Source organism: Grampus griseus (assembly GCF_964374135.1).
Source record: "Grampus griseus genome assembly, chromosome: 7".
Taxonomy (NCBI): domain Eukaryota; kingdom Metazoa; phylum Chordata; class Mammalia; order Artiodactyla; family Delphinidae; genus Grampus; species Grampus griseus.
The window spans coordinates 28144302-28163645 of NC_139001.1; the positions used below are offsets into that span (position 1 = coordinate 28144302).

The 19344-nt window shown below is 41.7% G+C and overlaps 1 protein-coding gene across 1 annotated transcript in view; it reads left to right on the forward strand.

Moving 5' to 3' along the window:
* Window positions 1-19344, forward strand: part of PLEKHM3 (pleckstrin homology domain containing M3) — a gene marked incomplete at its 3' end in the record, with an annotated part of 181701 nt that overhangs the window by 38294 nt on the left and 124063 nt on the right. Inside the window, exon 3 of the mRNA XM_082658307.1 lies at window positions 5032-5967. Coding sequence (XP_082514433.1) covers window positions 5032-5967 — 936 coding nt within the window. The remainder of the gene's footprint in view (window positions 1-5031; window positions 5968-19344) is intronic.

The window sequence follows — 19344 nt, forward strand, 5'->3', positions numbered from 1 at the left end:
TGTCTAGGACAGAATGTGATTCTGTAGGATCATGGTACTCCATTCACTCTCTACTTCGGCTTCCTTTCACATTTATTCATCTTGTTGTAAGAACTTAAATGTTTCCTTTAAATTTGCCTAGATAATTTTGATTTGGAATACTGACACCACATAGGCTTTTGAGTTCTTTGAAAATGTTAAAACGTTGCTCTTTATCTTTCATTTTGAACTATTGTCTGATCTTTGAAGTCCTATTCTTATGACATCATTCATGGTGTGGACTCGGGCAGTTCAGACTTTCTTGGTAAATTAAACGTTTACCTAAATGTTTCATTTATTGTGATCTGGGACATGCTGGTTTTTAAAAAAACAGAATTGCATAAAGTAACCCAAATAGAAGCACATTTTAATTACATATGCTAATATATGTGAACAGGCCCAATTATTATTTATAATATTATTATTACATATGTATACTGTCTAAAGGCTTCCTATCAAACGCTCTACAGTCTGGGCAGAAGGATTGTGGGTGCCGGGATGTGGAGGCAGAAACTTTTTAAAATCATTTCTTATTGATTTTCTTGGAATACTTTTATTATATAACTTAGTACATATTTGATGAGTGTGAAATAGTATCTGAAATATGAGTCATCAGGGTGGTGTAGCCATAGAGCCATGGGGCTTCAGAGGAGGACAGCTGTGTTCAACTGGAGGGGACAAAGAAAGGCTTCAGGAAAAGGTGAGATTTTATACTAGCTCTCACGTAGGATGAAAACATGGACAAGCAGAGATGCAGGGAAATCTAGGCAGGGAGAACAGTGAGAGAAAATGCCTGAAGGTCGGGAGGGGCCAGTAATGGAAGCCACAGCAAGTCCCCTGGCTGGAGTGTGGGGAATGGAAGAGAGTGGCTGCAGTGTGAAAGGTCCCTGGGGAAACTCAAAACGGAGGGGTCAGGCTAACCTCATCTGAGCCTCCTAATCAATCTCCATATCCCTGCAAGTAGGACAACCAGTTGTAACATATTCTTGCACGAAAAAGACACACAAAAAAACCTAACTGGATCTTGAGATCTAAATAGCAGATGAGGGACTTCCCTGGTGGCACAGTGGTTGACTCTGCTCCCAATGCAGGGGGCCTGGGTTTTACCCCTGGTCAGAGGACTAGATCCCACATACATGCCGCAGCTGACAAGCTGGCGAGCTGCAACTAAGGAGCCTGCCTGCCGCTACTAAGACTCAGTCAACCAAATAAATAGGTAAATATTTTAAAAAATAATAATAAAATAAGTAAATAGCAGTTGATGGAAAACCTGGGAAACAGGAGCATTTGACTGATACCGTGAGGATACACTCAGCCAAATCCAGAATGTGAGAAATTCTACAGGACAAAGGAATGAATTTCTTCAATAAATACATGGCATGAGAAAAAAAGGAGAAAGAGGGAACTGTTATAGGTTTAAAGAGGCTTAAAAGACCTACCAGCCAAATCAAGGTGTGGACCTAAATCGAGCAAACCATCTGTATAAAGAAATTTTTTGAGAGAATCTGGGGAAATGAGATACAGACTGGGTATTGGATAAGGAATTATTCATGTTTTGGGTGTGAAACTGGTATATATATATATATATATATATATATATATATATATATATATATATATATATTCTTATCTGTTAGAAGTACAGCCTGAAATATTTACAGTAGAAATGATAAAATGTCTGCAATTTGCTTTCAAGTATTCCAGCAAAAACAAACAAACAAACAAAAAACAATAAAAAGCAAGAGTTGGAGAGGAGTGGGAAAGAGGAAACAAGAATAGCAGAAACCTGATGACTTTTAAGCTAAGGGGTAAGCCCACAGGTGTCCATTTTACTCTTCTCCATGCCTTTAACTGTGTTTGAAATTTTCCATGAGAAAATGTGTTAAGGCCGGTCTAAGGAGTTTGGACTTTATTGTGTAGCACCAGGAAACTTGTGCAGGGTTTTGGGCTGATGGGGAGGGCATGGGAAAGGTTATGAGTGATCCAGAAAGGTTACCCCGGTAACTGAGTGTGACATGGTGGGGTGCGGGGGGAGGGCTTGAAATGGGAGCCCATTTAAGATCTTGATTAAGATGGTGGCCTGAGAATGGGAACTTTTTTGAGAACAGAAAGAGGAAATAATGGCAAAAGAGGAACTCTTCAGTGAGTTGGCAGTACAGAAATGAATGAGGTTCATGAGGGGGAAAAATCCCCTCTTCCTCGTCAATCAGTAGCAATTTTTGTCCTTAAGCCACTGCGCTGGGTACTGTGGGACCAGGGGGAGAAGGAAAAGGGGTCTTTGTTGAGGAGGAACTGACCCAGGTCTTTGTAACTAGCCACAGTGGAAAGCAGTGGGGAAGCAAAGAGTTCTCAAGTTCTTTTTGTTTATGTTTTTGTTTTTGCTTCTTGCTGTTTTTCACAAGGGACTTACTCTCTTATGGTTTCAGTATGAAATTTACAGACACAGTGATTCATTTTGATCACCTTTCTCTATTTTCATTGGGGAAACGGCGATAATCTTTGTCAGCTGTTCTACCTGAACCATTTATGATATTAATTAAGACAGAGGTCATATTGTTCATTCGTGAAATGGAACACTTTAGAAGAATGTATGTGATGAAATGATATGGTCCGGGGAAACAAAAGTTGAACTATAGTAAATTAACGAAAGCTTAGATTTAAGTATATAACTTCTGATTTGTCAATAGCAAAAATATTCAAAATAAACTTCAGATTCAGTAGAAAGTAGCAGCTAGAGATTAAAGAGAAATGGTAGTTCTCCAGCCCTCTACAGTCAGATAATTAATACTTCACACACAACATATTAATAAGGTTTGAAATAAACAGGCCCTCCAGAAAGGAATACATGCTGAGAATAGTTTTCTGATCACATCTGTTCTCTTCTTTTCCAAGAAATTACACTACAAACTGCAGCCTATAAGGATGGGCCATTTCCTATGATTAACACCCCTCTTTTCTATCTCAATTTAACATACCTATTTAGAGAGGGCTGAGCCGAGGTGGAGAGAAGATATTGAAACACAGTGCATTCTTTACCTTATTTTGCAGCAAGAAGGTGGGGGAACTTTTGAGACTCCCTGTTAGACTTCTATTCAATCCACCCAAGCTGGCATCTGACACCCTAGCTTATACAGTCAGAAAGGAGTGAGGTTTGCTTCTGGCTTGGGTCCAATTATAGTTAGAATTTCTAATTCGTGGAAGCTGTTGTAAAAAGCTCTCAGGGAGGAAAGAAAAGGAGAGGAAAATTCCTAGCTAAAAGCAAGAGAGATGGTTTTTATTTTATTCGGGGATACATGCCTGAGCTGTTAGGTCACAGGAGGGATGGGGATGGAGGGATGCAAGGTTATGGGTCTTATTATGGAAAAGGTTGAACTGTCATCGGCACCTGATGGAAATGAGAGGCGGAGAGGTGGCATCAGTGTCTCTAACAGCACTGCCTCTCTTACTGCATTATCAGAAAAGTAAACGGAGAATAGGCATCCATTATCTCTCTCTGCAAAGGGATTAGTGTGGGTTGCAAGAAATTAATGGCTTTTGAATTACCACAGAAATACTGACGAATGTCAGGAGCAGAGATGTAAAGCAGGTAAAACTGGCTTTTCTCTGCTGCATTTCTCTCATTTTCTCTTTTGGTTTTTGCTATTTGAAGATCTAGATCTGTGTTACTCTTTTTTTTTTTTTTTTTCTCCAGCCAAGATCAGAAATCATACCCTTTGGGAATGTGATTTCTCTTCTTCAGGGAGTGACTCAATTAGTGTATGACTGTCTCCGACGTGTGTCAGCAAAAAGATTGAGAAACATCTCAGAAACGAAAAGCTGTACTAGGGAGGAGAGCTCCCTCATTTTCATGCCTGTTGAAAGTATCAGGACATCTCCCAAGTGACAGTCTCCTTTTATTAAAGTATGAAATTTGTATCTGTTGCAGCTAGTCATTGATTAAAGATGGCATGACCAGATGGACTTGTGAAACACAGGGGAAGAGAAGGGAAGGGAATTATACCTATTATATGCTGGACATTATAGTAGAAGCTTTATTTCTACTCTAATTCAACAAGTACTTGCTAAGTACCTACTGTGTACCAGGCATTACACTATGTGCTGTGATATAAGGATGACAGGACAGGCCTTGCCCCTGTCCTCAGTGGAGCTTACAGACCAGTGGCGAAGACACACTTCTTTAAAAATTATAAATTATTTTTATAATTTAAAAATTATAAACTGTTTTATAATACAGACTGATAAGAGCCCATTAGAGAGGAATAATATAGTAAGGATCCCTGATACTGACCGAGGGATGTGTCTGTGCAGGCGAGGGAGTGGGGTTGGGAGAGTCGGGACAAACTCCCTTTCTGGAAGAGAGGATGGCTGAGTGAAGAGTAAGTGTGTCATAGCTGGTGGAAGTGGTGAGAAAGGGGCATTGCAAGCGGAGGGAACAGCGTAAGCAGGCTCAGAGGTGAGAGGAACTGCTATCCAAGCAGAGATCTAAGAAGTGAGTAGTTGAGGCGTGGCTGGAGAACTGGTTATGAGCCAGAAGGCTCATGGCCTGGCCTTGAAGACTGATGGGGGCATCTGAGAAACAGGAGTTTATGAGAAGTGCAGTGCACTTCATGCTCTGGTCTTTCCACTGGCCCTTCCTGGCTTTACCTACCTAAAGAAAGATGCGTATTAGCAGGGAGTTAGGTCAGGTGGCAGGAGGAACATTCTCTCTCTCGTATTTGGTACTCTGTAGAACGTCATCTAGAAAACAAGAAATCCTGGCAAAGCGCAGTTGTTTCATGGGCCCACGTGGCAGAGTCCCAGTCATTCGGTGTTTCTGTTTTCCGAACGGACTTCTGCATGTCACAGTGACCATGAAACCCCAACACCCCACTCCCCAGTACTTACTCTTGAGCCAGAAAGATGTCAACCCCTGATCCGTTTGGTTTCTGGCACCTGCCTTTTCATCTCATTTGTTCATTCATATTAATGGATTAATATGTTGCTTCCTTTTATTTTTTTTTCCTTTCTTTCTAGAACACAAGGAGGCGTTCCCAAACATTCTGAAAAAGGGTTACCTGGAGATTCGGAAGGACCATGACAGTTACTGGCAAAGCTGTTACGCGGAACTCTCCCCCTACAGCTTATACTTCTACAGCCTCGACAGCAGTGGGAATCAGAACCTCTGTGGAACGTATCACCTGTCACACTTCCAGAGCATATCTGTTCTGGGCAACCTCGAGGCCAGGCTGGTGGATACTGTTCTGTATGACAACACTCAGCTGCAGCTAAAGGCAGAGTCGCCATGGGAGGCTTTGGACTGGGGGCAGAAGCTTTGGGAAGGTGTGCACGCCGCCGCGCCTGCTTACATGGGACGGCCAGAGGAGCTGGCTGACTCACCGGGGCTCGGTCATCATGCCGACTGTCCACAGAATCGTTGTTTGCAGAAGAAATCCAGTGAGCTGCTCGTGCCATCCCCTGTCTTGGATAGCCCCAAAGAGTACCAAAACATCCTCAAATCGGGGACGCTGTACAGGCTGACCATCCAAAACAACTGGAAGGCATTTACGTTTGTCCTAAGCCCGGCCTACCTGATGGCTTTTCAGCCTGGCAAGCTGGACGAGGATCCCCTGCTGAGCTACAATGTGGATGTGTGTCTGGCCGTCCAGATGGACAACCTGGATGACTGTGACTCTTGCTTTCAAGTCATTTTCCCCCAAGATGTCCTCCGCCTCCGTGCTGAGACCCGGCAGAGGGCCCAGGAGTGGATGGAGGCTCTGAAAACGGCTGCCAATGCGGCAAGGAGTTCAGAACAAAACCTGCAGGTCACGCTGAGGACCAAACCCAAGGATCAGATGGGTGGGCATGAACTCAGGAAGAACAAACGCCAGTCTGTGACCACCAGCTTCCTCAGCATCCTGACGACTTTGTCTTTGGAACGAGGACTCACTGCTCAGAGTTTCAAATGTGCAGGTATGAAACATATTTTCAGCCTAAAGCTCATTAAAGAATAATCCTGAATCCCACAATTGGAATTCACTTTAAAGGTCCCCTCAAGAGACCAGTCCTAGCTACCTCTTGTTGAAAAGGCATGTCTCCTTTAAGGAGTTTGCTATATTAAACCATCTGTCCGTCTTCATGCCATGCTGGTGAAGTAAGTAGAAGCAGCTCTGATCTACACACTGAATCAGAATGACTTGGCTGAAGCATACCAGGCTAGAATTTAGGCTTCCTGAGTCTGCTGTGATGACATTTCCTCAGCCTTCTTAAATAAAGGTCGCTGGGAATGTGGATGTCACAGATTGTCTCCTAAGAGACATTCAAGCCCAAAGCTGACCACTAGCACTCCTTAGGCGAGGAAGATGTCTGTAGTCAGTAACTGTCATTGATCATGACCTTGTCAAACCCTGTTAAGGTAGGATCCAGAAAGTCAGCCTTGACAGAAAACCTGGAGGTGGCTAAGAGCAGGGCTAAGATGATTCAGCAGATGACCTCTGAGTCACGATGGGCCGGTGCCTCATCCTGGGGAAGCCTGGGGCTACTGGAACTGCTGTGGAGGGTGAGATACAAGGTGGAGGCCAAGGCAGTCATCTGTTAGTTCTTAAAACCCTGTAACTGCTTCTCTCCCCTACTCACCCTTCCTCTCACCTTCCCCCAGACAGTAAACCAGAAAGAGAACAACCTGCACTAAACCAAGTCTATATATCTCCTGTAAATGAAATCAAGTTATTTCAGTAAACCCCACAATTTGTCACAAGAAATTTACCATGAAGGTAACTTTAATTGAAAGCCTGATTTGGAAAATTTCAATTCAAGTGTATCAGATTTAAGTATGTTGTTTAGAAATGAACAGGGAAGTCACCACCAGTCAAGACTAAATTTTCAATTTCGTGCTTGTTCCTGCATTGAAAAGCCAAATAGTGGTGGCACAGTGAAGCTTTGAATTTAAGTTAGTTATGATGATCACCTTTACTACTGAAAAATAATTTACCCAAAGGGGAGATTAAGTAAGTCATCCCTGCTCTGTCTGGAGGGCCTCAGTAACTGGGAGCAGACACTTGCAGGGTGGGATGGGAGAGACCAGCAACCCCGAGCCGATAAAGAAGCTGTACTAGGTGAGGGCCGTATGTGTGCAGGCATGAGTGACCTTGTGTTAAGTCAGCCAGCTACTTTTGGAAAATGCTTTTGAACTAAGGAGATGCTGGTTTTAGCACAGTTTTTAGAAATTATTGACATTTCAGTGTCTTATTTTACTAGTGCATGTATTATATTTCAAAGTTCCGCCATTCAACAATAATTTATAAGTGCTTACTCTGTGGACATGCTGGAATTATGGTACACTCCTGTGGCTTTAGACTGCTGAGAGGGGCAACAAATCTGCTTTGTTATTGGAATCAGGGAGAACAGCTCAGCTTAATTTTCAAGGTAGAGACCAGAGTATGAACCGGGAAACTTTCTAGTAAAAGAGACAAGAAAAGCCTCAGGTGTTAGAAAAGATGGTCCCTTTGTTGGCTCATACTTCACCTTCCTCTCCTAAGTTTGCTTCCTGATGGAGTGTGCCCTGCCCACATTCTGTACCACCTGAGTAGCATTTCTGACACTTAGAGGAAGGAGAGATGCAGGTAGAGGGTACCATTCAGCAGGTCTACCACATCTAGCAGATGGAGAAATTAAAACAGGAAAAAGGCATAGAAAGTTGAGTAGGAGAGACAGGGAGAAGGAAGCTAAGTGGAAAAGAGTAGGAAAAGGATCACATGATGGGCTGGGATAGAACTTGGGGCAGCTGCTTTAGGGTCCGTGTTTTAGGATGCTGCCCTTTGCTGTGTGAATCAGGTGCTCACTGAATAGCTGGCTGGAGAATAGGGTGGGGATGGGTGGTAATAGGGAACCCAGGAGACAGGGGTAATGTAGTCTAAAACTCCTTTGCTGCCCAGCTTTTACCTTCATGCTTTGATTTGGGGTTCTAATGGGGCACAGGTAGGTTTCTCATTTGGCATGGGGAGAAGTCAGTCCTAATTTGTACAGTGCGGCTGACTCTCAAGTAGAAATTTTTAATTTTACTTCAGTGCCCCCTCTTCCATCAGAAACTGCTACGCTCTGTTGCTTTGTGGTACACGTGGGTTATGGGTAAGCGTGCCCGGAATACCGGTTTCCTACCTCAGGTAGGAATACTTCATCTCCTGTAGGGGGCAGAGTCTCAAAAGAAAAATATCAAAACTTGGTAAGCAAACCTCTGAATGTTTTCTAAATTATCTGGGAGGCTGTTTATTATATCAAAGATTATTATAGCAGATGGAACTTTAAAAATTGATTTATGTTTCTCACAAACACAGTTAATCTAAACCAGCTGTTTATTCATTTAGTACTTGTGTCCCCTAACTTTTCATCCTCATAAAAACACACATTCAGTGAAAAATCTGGTTGTATAGCGTGTTTACCTCCCAAACTGTCAAAAAGTCCAGTAAATCGTTTTTAGTTGAATCTTGGCTTTATCATTTTAGGGAGAAGCTAATTCACAGTATTTCATGGTTTAAGTGAGCCTCTTTAGACTACAACTATTTATGTCCACTTAGTCCCTCCCCCTTTAAATATTTTTGATGAATAAACTTTAAAAGTGGAAGATTGCACTGAGCAGCTCTTTATCATGATGTCATTCAGATGCTATTTGGGGGAGCCACAAATGTTGGCTTTTAAATCTACAAAATAGTGCAGTTGGCCTCACTTCGCTAAATTCTTTCTGTAGGTGAAGAATTTTCTATATCCTTTTTTGAAACTTAAAGAGCCCTTGCAGAGAAAATGGACTCTGACCATCCCCAAATGCCTGAGGTTACGGTTTTAAAAATACATGCTTGTGCATAACTGTGTATCTCTTAACATGTGCTTGAACTTTTTATAGTTGTATTTGATTATGTGTGGTTTGTTCCATGGCTTCCTCTCCAGATCCATGGCTGCCCTGTATTAGGAAACCCAGCTACAGTGGTCTTCTTGCTGTTCCGGAACCTACCTTGGTCATTCATGCCTCCAGGGCCTTTATATTTGCTGCTCCTTATTCCTGAGAACATGCCTTTGAAAATCACGTTTTTCCATTCATTCTACCATTTATTGTGCGCTGAGTTTCTGACCACATGCCCCAAACTCCGGTGCACCTGGACGAGTCAGTGCTGCGAGAAAGCAAACGTGGTCCCTGACCCTGCCTTCATGGAACTTGCAGTCCCCTGGGGAAAACAGACACTAATCAGATGTTCACATCACCAATGCCAAATGGCAACTGTGAGCTGGGCTGCGGAAGTTAGGCCCACAGGTCAGATTAGAGAGCTGTCAGAGGTGGTGCCGTGTGGAACTCTGTGAAATTGCAGACAGTCATTTTTGACCTACAGAAAAAAGGGCAGTTTGATAAGGTTGAACTTCATGTTTGACCCTGAAGTCCCAGAACGTTCCTGAGCAGAGGAGCACGTGAGGAAAGTGGTGTTTAAGAACAATTAATTTGCTGGTGCTTTAGCACAGCTTTACAGAAACACATCTGTAGCAGAAAATGAGGAACCCTTCTTTAATGAAGTCACTGGTTGGGATTCAAAATTATGTTCGGCAATGGGGCATCTATAGTGTTAAAATATTAATGCTAAGACAAACGACTGTGCAGCTTATTAAAATATTTATGGGGTATGTACCTGTAAGTGGTTCTACATGAGGTTGTTCACAAAATGCTGTATAAATTCAATTATAAGGCAGTAGCCCGGTTTTCTTCTGGAATTAGACATGTGTACATACCTATTTCCCCTCGATAGATGCATGGTTTTCTTGGCACTAATACATACAGATTTCTTCCTCTAATTTCCCAACAAACAAGAAACCTAGCAATTGAGTATTGTGATAAAAGGGCCCAGGCCCTTTTTTTTATAGATGCTACAAGAGATGCAAAGCTCCGGTCTTGAAGTGTCTTACTGCTTTGTAATCTGAAGGTGAAATCGGACAGCCCACTGTGGGGCAGTGTTCCTGATTCTGAGCTGAAATTGAAAATGTTAACGCGAGAGACAGCAAGAAAACAGTGGGCTGAGGGGATCCCCTCCACCATCTCACACTGTCAGTTTTTATGGTTTTACTCCTTCGGCTGCTGTTTAACCTCTTGGGACTGCTGTTGGTAATTACATCTCTCTGGCATTCAGAGCATTTTGCTTTCCTTTTTTTCCCCCCAGCCCTTGGGAGGGGTAAGCCCAAGGGGTGGGGGGGGGGGAGTTTTGCTGTGAATTCTTCAGCCATTTAGTGCAAATTCCTGTAATTACCGGCATTGTGTCCTCTCTGAATGGCACATAATACAGCAGAAGCCATTCCTAATTGAGACCTTACAGGAGGTACAAATCCTCTCTTTGTTCAGCCTGACAAATTAGTGCCAGAAAGTGGCAGGGTCCGAGTGGGAATCAAAGGCAAGAAACACAAAGATGGAACTTAAGGCTACAGTAATAACCCTCTCTTGTCCTGAAGGGAGAAAAGGAATGACCAATGAAAAATGAAGTTTTTTTTGTTATAAATTCCCTTGACATGACAGCACCTTGGGGCTGCTCTATTTATTTAGCAGAAGTGATTAAATAGTAATACAACAGGACTGCCCATTGTTTCCACGGGTGCCCCCCACCTCACAGACCCCTGCTGCCTCGACTAATTGATTGACAATGAACCTCTGATAAAGAAGTATGTTGTTAGGACCTGAGGTGGGGGGAGCCTTTTCTCCCTCTCTTTGTGTGTTTGAGTGAGTGAGTGTGAGTGTGTGTGTGTCTGAGTGTGAGTGTGTGTGTGTCTGAGTGTGAGATTTCCTTTTTGCTTGCATTGCACTCCAGTTTTTCTTTGCCCCGCCCCTTTTCTCCCCTTCTTCTCTCCCCTTGCTTCCCGCCACCCCTCCACCCCTCCACCCCAAGCTTTTCAGCAGTTGCTCCCAGCCGACATTCACAAGCAGGTAGTGAGGAATGAGGATTGTAGTGCATGCTTTTGACAAATTTATCTTTGGAGCAAATTTCCTCCTCTCCCCCTGGTCCATTTAAGGCAGAGCAGCTGTGTGAGAAGAGAGAAAAGGGTAAGAGGGCTGATTATTGGTTCTTTAAGGTCAGAAAAGTGTTCTTGTTTTTGTTTTTTTAGTTTCTCATTTGTGGGAACGGATGTCTGAAGCTAGTCTTTCAACTAAGAAGCTGTGCACTAATAACATTTACATGTGTGTGTGTTTTGGAGGTGTTGTGGAATAAGAAATAAAAATTTGAATTATTTAATCTCCCCTCAGTTCCTGAGAAGCCAAGATTGATTATTTTAGGATAGAACCTGGCTGCTTGTGGTGTAACTCAGCACCCCAAGATTGCTGTAAATTGTGGGAAGAGGACCAAAGGCCTCTAGGCAGATAATTAATAGCCCCTGGTTATATATGCCCAACTAGCTAAGCTGAAGCTAAATCCCTAATTTAACTCTGTTACAGCTGCAAAAACAAATCATTTCAAGCCCCTATGAAAGCAAAATATATTAAACAAACAGTATCGACCTTGTTAATACCACATGGCATTTCATGTGATAAATGAGGGTGTCTTTCTGGCAAAGGCCTGTTTTATGACATCGTTTAGACATAAAGGATACCTTTACCCTGGTAATATAAGCATCCCTGATAGAAAGTATGGAGTGGTTAATTATTCATTGCATAGCCGCCAGTCTGAAAGTAAGCAATATTTCTGAGTTGGGCATAGTTACTTACTTATTGGCCTCAGAGTAAATCATGCAGAATGGCCATTCTTAAGAAAAAGAGAAATTGAATTTGGGAACTAGTTGTGCATGTGAGTCTAGGTAAAGAAAGGTCTGTAGGCTTTCAAGTGCCAAGAAGGAAAGTTATACAACTTATAACTTAGGCTCCTGAAAAAGCAAATTCTAGCATAGCCAAAAATCTGTTTTGATTCCCGTGTGAAAAATTAGGGTATCCTCTAGTAGCCAAAATGCCAGATCTCCTAAGGCAATGAGAGACAGAAATAAAAAGACATTGACTTTCCATGGTATCTTTACTACTATTTTCAAATTTGTCTCCCACTTATTAGGGATAGTAATACAGTGAAGATTTATTTGACTTAAGGAATAGGCAAGTAGCCAATTGGAGGAGAAAAAAACAATTAAGGAATACTCAGCTATGCCCCTCAAAACATATAAATAGCTTGGATAAATGAGAATTGTTGAGTCCATTGTTGCCTTCTCATTTTGTATTGTCTAAGTTATTTTGTTTTTGAGTGTATTTGACTGTTATCTCCCAGAGAAGTAATCTCTAGTTAGTTACTTAGTTAGTTTTTTGTGCGTGCTGGAGGGCTAAGTTTTATTTCCCCAACCTTGAATATGACCACGGAGGGGTTGCTGACAGTAAAATCCTTAAGTGGAGTTTTAGTGGAGGGTTTATTTCAACAAGCATTTATTAAACCCTTCATGTACACCACACACATGCTCTACCGGGCACCTCAGGATATCTAAGTGGGAGTGAGGTGCAGGCTGTGCTCTTCAAAGACATCTAGAATAACTACTCCAAAAAAAGAGTATGGGGGGTTGGATGGGACTGAGAGACAAAGCGGTCAAGCATCATGGCCACTGGTTTGGAGACCCATACATCCATGTTTGAGTTCATGTCAGAGAATCCCTGTTGTAGAGAACTTGAAAGCTCAAGTGCTAAAGGGTGTCTCTCCTCACTCCCGCATTTTAAACTTTATCCTCCTACTTCCTGCAGAATTAATCTCAGGGGAACATCGCCTCAGCTTTTAGTACCATCTGTCAAAGATAAAACTTGAATTTCTCTTATGTGCTCATTAGGTAGTAGGTGAGATGGGAGATATAAGACAAGCATAGATGTGGCCTGGACCCCCAGGACTTTATAGTCTGGTTGAAAATGCACAAAGGAAAAATGAGGGATTACTAGGCAGTTAAGTCAGATCCATGCTTAGTGTTCAGAAAAGCATTTGGCAAAACCCTCAAGACAGAGAAACTTGGGTTATCAGAGACTTTAGTTATGTCATTTTGTGAATGGTGAATGATTGGCAGCTCTACCCAAGGAGTATTGACTAATGGATTCCTTTCAGCCTAGAATGTTGTCAGTAAAGGTACATGATAACAATGAGAAGCAGCACACTTTAGTAATTAAGAACGAGGACTCTGGAATCAGACTGGCTCTACGTTTCTAGATCTGCTACTCACTAGCTCTGTGACTCTGGGTAAATTACTTAACCTCTCTGTACCTCCATTTAAAAATCTCAGATGTGAGAAAATAATCACATCTACCCCAGAAGTTTGTAGTAAGAATGAAATGGGTTAAAAGGGCTTGGAACAGGGCCTGGCACATGGTAAGTGCTATATAAGGATTAGCTATTTTTATTATTTGCCCACATAGGACAATAATTACCTGGATAAAGATATCATAGGCATACTTACCAAATTTGCAGCTATCTCAAAACTAGGTTGGACAGCTAATATGTTGAATGAGAGAATGGAGATTCTGAAACAAGCTAGAGGAATGGACCAAGCAAGGTGAAATTTAGTAGGGATTAATAGATAGGACTATACTTATATTCAGAAAATTAAAGGCAAATATAGAAGGTAGGTTCTTCTGGTCTCATGCTCATGTGGGCATGCAGATGAAGCCATGGGGAAGCCAGCATTTGTGCTGTTGTGCCTACACCAAATGCATTCACAAAGCAGGTCCAGAAGGAAGAGAACACATCCTCACTGTGGCCAGACCCCACCTGGAGATGTCAGTTATGGATGCTGCTCTGGAAGAACAAACAACCACATCTATTGACACCTGATAGGATAGTGAAAGGACTAAAAACCATGCCACACAAATGTAACCTGGAATAGGGAGGACACAAGTCGTCTCCACATTATTTGAAGGCTGCCATTTAGAAGAGAAAATAGGCTTACTTTATGTAATTCCACTGGATCAAAGTAACAGAAATGCCCAGAGTAGAATGGATTTTCCCTTATTGAAGAGGGTTTGATGGCCATGGGTGAAAATGAGTAGAGTGGCAAGAGCCCTGGCCAATGAGACCAGAAGAACCTCAAGGCCAGTCGCCTAACTTGTCTGAGCTACGTGTTCTCCTCTGCAGGATGAAGAGATTTATTAATTCAGCCCTTCTGCAAATATTTATTGAAGTTCTACTATGTTCTAAGTACTATGCTTGATGTTTAGTGAACAAGATAATCCCACTGTGTGTCCTCACAGAACTTGAAAATCGGAAGCCAATTAAATAAGTAACTATAGCACACGAAGGTCTTTGAGTTTCCCTCCAACGCTTCCATTTGTCTGGGATATTTTAGAGGGGATGGTTTTGCTCTGTATGGTCCCTTTTTTATTTCTCATTCTGTGATTCTTTGAATGTCTATAGAAGATTAGGGGAAATTAGATTAATGTGATCCTCTATTTAAACCTCATTTAATAAGTAATACCTTTTCCCTGTGGGTAAGAGAATTTAAAACATTAGAAATATCACTTGACTAAGAGGACAGGAGATGGGAATTTTTTTTTTATTGACTCTGATGTTTGTCATTGGATAAATTACTTTTTTTGCAGTCTAAGTTTCTAGGTCCAGGAAATTCATTTTAAATAAAAATAAATGTATATGAAGAATGTGAATATACACTGAAATAGTACCATGACTATGGAAGAAGAAGAATGTTATATAATTTGGGTTTTGAACTATTTCACATCCTAAAATTCAGAGAGATTTGATCACTTTATATAAGTAGGCCGTTTGATTTTATAGGATATAAATTTGCTTTTTTGATTTATTCCTGGTATTCTCATCACAGAAGTCACATGTTGGTCTTTGATATGTTTCAGAAGAATAAAATCATTTTGAATTTCAGAAGATAGGGATCTTTTGATAGACCTTCCTGAACTTCATAGGCCATAGCTGTGCTATCTTTTTTTTTTTTTAAAGCTGTTCATTTCTCCTAGTCTTTGTTGCTATACTTTGGTCTGGAAAGTTCTTGTCCCTTTTTGTAGCTTCCTTTATGGTTAACATTGTTCTCATCATGTGTTCATTTCCGGCTAAACTTCTAAAGTAAGTGTTAATATACTATTGGACTCTATGTTGAGTTAAAAGTTTCTATTTACTGACCTTTCATTGGGAGGGAAATTGGTCTTGGTGTGGTTTTAGGACAGACTGGGGTAGGTTCTCTTAATTTCTAACTAAGTTCCTTGAAAAACTAAGCTTTTCATGAAGTCCTAAGAGTAAGAGTTACTGGAGAGGTTTTCTAAAATCTATTATACTGCCTAAAAGCAGAAACATACTTAAGTGAAAAACTTGCCATTTTAAAAATACATCTCTAGATAAGGAAATCTGGTACTATCCTAATACCACCTTATTTCTTGCGTTAATATTTTCATCTAGTCATTCATTCATTCATTCAACATACATGGGCCACATACAGTCCCAGAAATTGAGGCATGGGGGTAAACTAAAAGTTCATTTTAGCAGAAGAAAATATGACTGTAGACAAGACTTTATACCTTGAAATATGCTAATATAGAAAATGTTTTAATTAAATTATAGTAATAAAAAACAACATGAAACTCCTTTACATGTTTCAGATGAAAAGTGGAGCAGGCCTGCAAAGCATTGTGCCCTGAGATCAGGGGTGACAGCCAGTGTTTGGGTACAGTTTTGTATTGTGCTTTGTTGAAGGCTTGTAGGTGTGAAAAATCCTTTATACCGTCAAAGACTTATTTCCAAGCCTTCCTTGACCACTCTTCCCAAACCCCGCCTTAATTCCCCAGGTAAATTTGAGCATTCCTCCTGCTTGACTCCACCCACCTCCACTGTCTTGGACCCATGGGCCTATGACTTGTGTCTCACTTTTTTGAGGGCAGGGCCCCAGCACCTCTCAGACTAGTGATTGGAGCACCATGTGCATGGTGAATCATGAGCTTGATGTGGGGAGACTTGGTTGGACTCTTCCCTAGACCTGTTGAAGTCAGTATCTCTAGGATCAGGCCTAGAGATTTCACAAACTTTCCAGTTGATTTGCACACATACAAAGTTTGAGAAACCACCAGCCTAGCCCATAGAATGTTCTTAGTGAATGGATCAAGTCATATTTCAGTTTTCTCTAGGTTATATAAGCTCATTTCCTTTAACTGTTTCTTCTACATATATTCAACATTTTAACCATTTAGTATCAACCTGCTGATAAGCTCTAGGGTTCCATATCCTCATTATATTCTGGAAACCACAATGATGTTCTCTTAGGGTTCTACCCAGTGCTGTATACAAATGAAGGAAGTGATTAGCTCAAGTCCTTGACCCACATTTTGGCTTCTTTTTTTAAGACATCCTAATGATATGTTTTTATTTTATACTTGATAAGCATATTTAGTATTTGAATTTTGAAAACAGCTTTTACCTCCCTCACCTTCTTTGCTCCCAGCCTGGTCATCGTTCACATAGATGACTACAGTGGCCTCCTAACCAGGCTTCCTGCTTCCATTCTAACCTTTTATAAACCTTGTCTTAACTACAGTGAGTATGATCTTATTAAAATTCAGATTGACCCTGGTAGACCTTTCTTTACCATTTTGCAGTGGCTTCCCGCTTCTTTTGACATGAAGACCAGCATTTTTACAATGACCCCCCCCATGATTTGGCCCCTGCCCACCTCCTAACCTTCAACTCTTGCCTTCTTGTCACTCTCTCCCACACTGAGTTCCAGCCACACTGACTTCACTCTGTTCCTCAAATGTACCACTTCCTTCCCACCTGCCTCAGAGCCTCTCCATGTGCAGTTGCCTCTCCCTGGAATATTGCCACCCTCACCACTATCCGCAACGCATTCTTCAGGTCACTACTTAAATATTCCTTTCTCAAGAGCACCCTCTCCAACCAACCCCTCAGACTAACTTAGGACCTTTTTAGTTCCCTCTGCTATCATGCTGATCTAATACCTCCAGAAAAGTTCCAGAAAGCAAAACTTGAATTTGTTGGGCATCAGCAACTATTTGCATAACATTTACATTGTATTAGAGATTGTAAGTAATCTAGAGATGATTTAAAGTATATGGGAGGCAGCGTGTAGGTTATATGCAAATACTACACCCTTTTATATAAGGGACTTGAACATCTGTGGATTTTGTTATCCACAGGGGGATCCTGGAACCAACACCCCATGGATACTCAGGAATGACTGTATTATTACAGCTTTGTTAGAAAGGATACAAATAAGGAAGAGCCAAATGAAGAGACTCAGAGGGCAAGGTCAGGGAGGGCTCCAAACACAGAACTTCCATGCCCTCTCCCCGTGGAATCAGGGTGCATCTACCCCTCAGCACACCAATGTGTTCATCAACCAGGATGTTCCACAGAGCTTCAGTGTCTAGTTTTTATTGGGGTTTCATTATATTGGCACAATTGATTGAATCATTGACTTTGGAATTGAACTCAATCTCTAGCTCCCATTCCCTCCCCCAGAGGTCAGGCAGGCTCATAGTCCCAAGTCTCTAATCCTGTGGTTGATCATTCTGGTGACCACCCCCCATCCTGAAGCTATTTCGTGGTCCACCAGGACTTACTTCATTAGCATTAACTCAACTGTGATCCAAGGGGCTCATGAATAATAAAGATACCTGTGTCACTGAGGAAATTCCAAGGGTTTTAGAAGCTCCCTCCCAGGAACTAGGAAGAAGGACCAGATAGTTTTTTATGATACAACAGCTCAGGATATTGAGTGGGCCATTTCCACAGCAAAAACAGAACTTGGATGAAAAGAGGATGTGATATTGTGGTTGCCCTTCAAAGAGTGAGGAAGGTATGGCCTGCTGACCCTGTTCCCTCATTTCTGGTGAGCTACTGGTGGGTGCCTTCCAGCACTGACTGCATCTGCCAGGGGAGGGGAGATTTCTGGTGGTATCTTCCTGGATCCCTCTGGAACTGATCAGCTTCAGAAGCCGATAAGAAACTGGCTGGCCTTGGGCTGCCCAGCCTGGCTACAGCCCTCCCAGAGCCCCAGCTCAGGGTGGTGGGGTGATGGACACGTCCATGACTTTGTGATTCCTGCTCTCTCACCCAGGTACCACTCTCATATCTTGGTTTAAAGTAGAGTGTTTCCTTTTTAAATAGCTATAAATAAAAATGATCAACAAAATTAATTTTATATATTACCTTTAACTGAAAATAATCTAGTTTATGCTATACACAACTTCTAGACATGGGAGCTAGGGTTCCAAAACCAAAGACATGTAGGCTTGTATCAGTTTCCAAAGAGTGAAAAATCACATTCTTTTTTAAATCCAGCTTTATTGAGACGTAATTCACAAGTAACATTGTGTAACGTTAAGGTGTACAATGCGATGATCTGATACATGTATATATAGTGAAATGATTGCCACAAAAAGGTCACCTCACAGTTACTTTTTTCTTGCTTTTTTTTGGGGGGGTGGTGAGAACTTTTAACATCTACTCTTTTAGCAACTTTCAAGTATACAGTACAGTATTATCAACTATAGTCATCATCATTCTAACCAGGTCTGTACTAGTATGCCAAAGGTTGTGTCTTGTCCATATTTTTTCCAGTAATGTAAATAAATCATGTGGGGCTGAACCAAAAGCTTTGCTAATAATCACTTTCCCCCTTAAATCACGAGGCCCGTACCTCTGACACAGAGGATAGACTTAGTTTGAAAGCCTTGGTCTCTTTCTTCCTTTACCAATAAAGTTGTTCTTCTCAACCTCCAGAGTTTTAGAGACCAGACAAAATAATAGACACATGATTTGGTGGCTGGGAAGCATCCAGACTCAGTAGGATAAGTAATAAATTAGGAGCACAAGAGCCTAGTCTTCTGTTTACAGCCCTGCTACTGATTTATTACACAGCCTCAAGCTAGCCTTTTCACAGCCTTGCAGGTCAGCATCTTTGACACTATAACTTGAGGGACGATTAAACTGTCTTGACTATGTACAATTCAAATGTTACAAAATGTCAGTTGCACCCAAAGTGCCAAATATTATATATCACTGCATTTTATCCCCAGAAAACATGGGGGGGAGGTTCTCTCTTGGATGAAGAGAGGTCTTGTTGTGACCTAAAAATGAATGGGAAACCTTTAGGAAAATGATATTTCTCATCTGCTGTTAGGATGAAGAATTTTAACTGAGTAAAAGGTGTCCAATAATGTGGGGGATTTCCTGGCTACCCCTTGAGCCCAGCTGTCCTGTACGACCCTCTTCTTAATGACCTTCACCCACCAATAGGCATGCTCTGGTTTCCTGATTACCTCCCTCTTTCCTTCCCACTCCCATCGTTGGATCCTGCCTGTCTGAGCCGTCATCCGTATAGAGGCTTTACAGGGTTAATAAATCA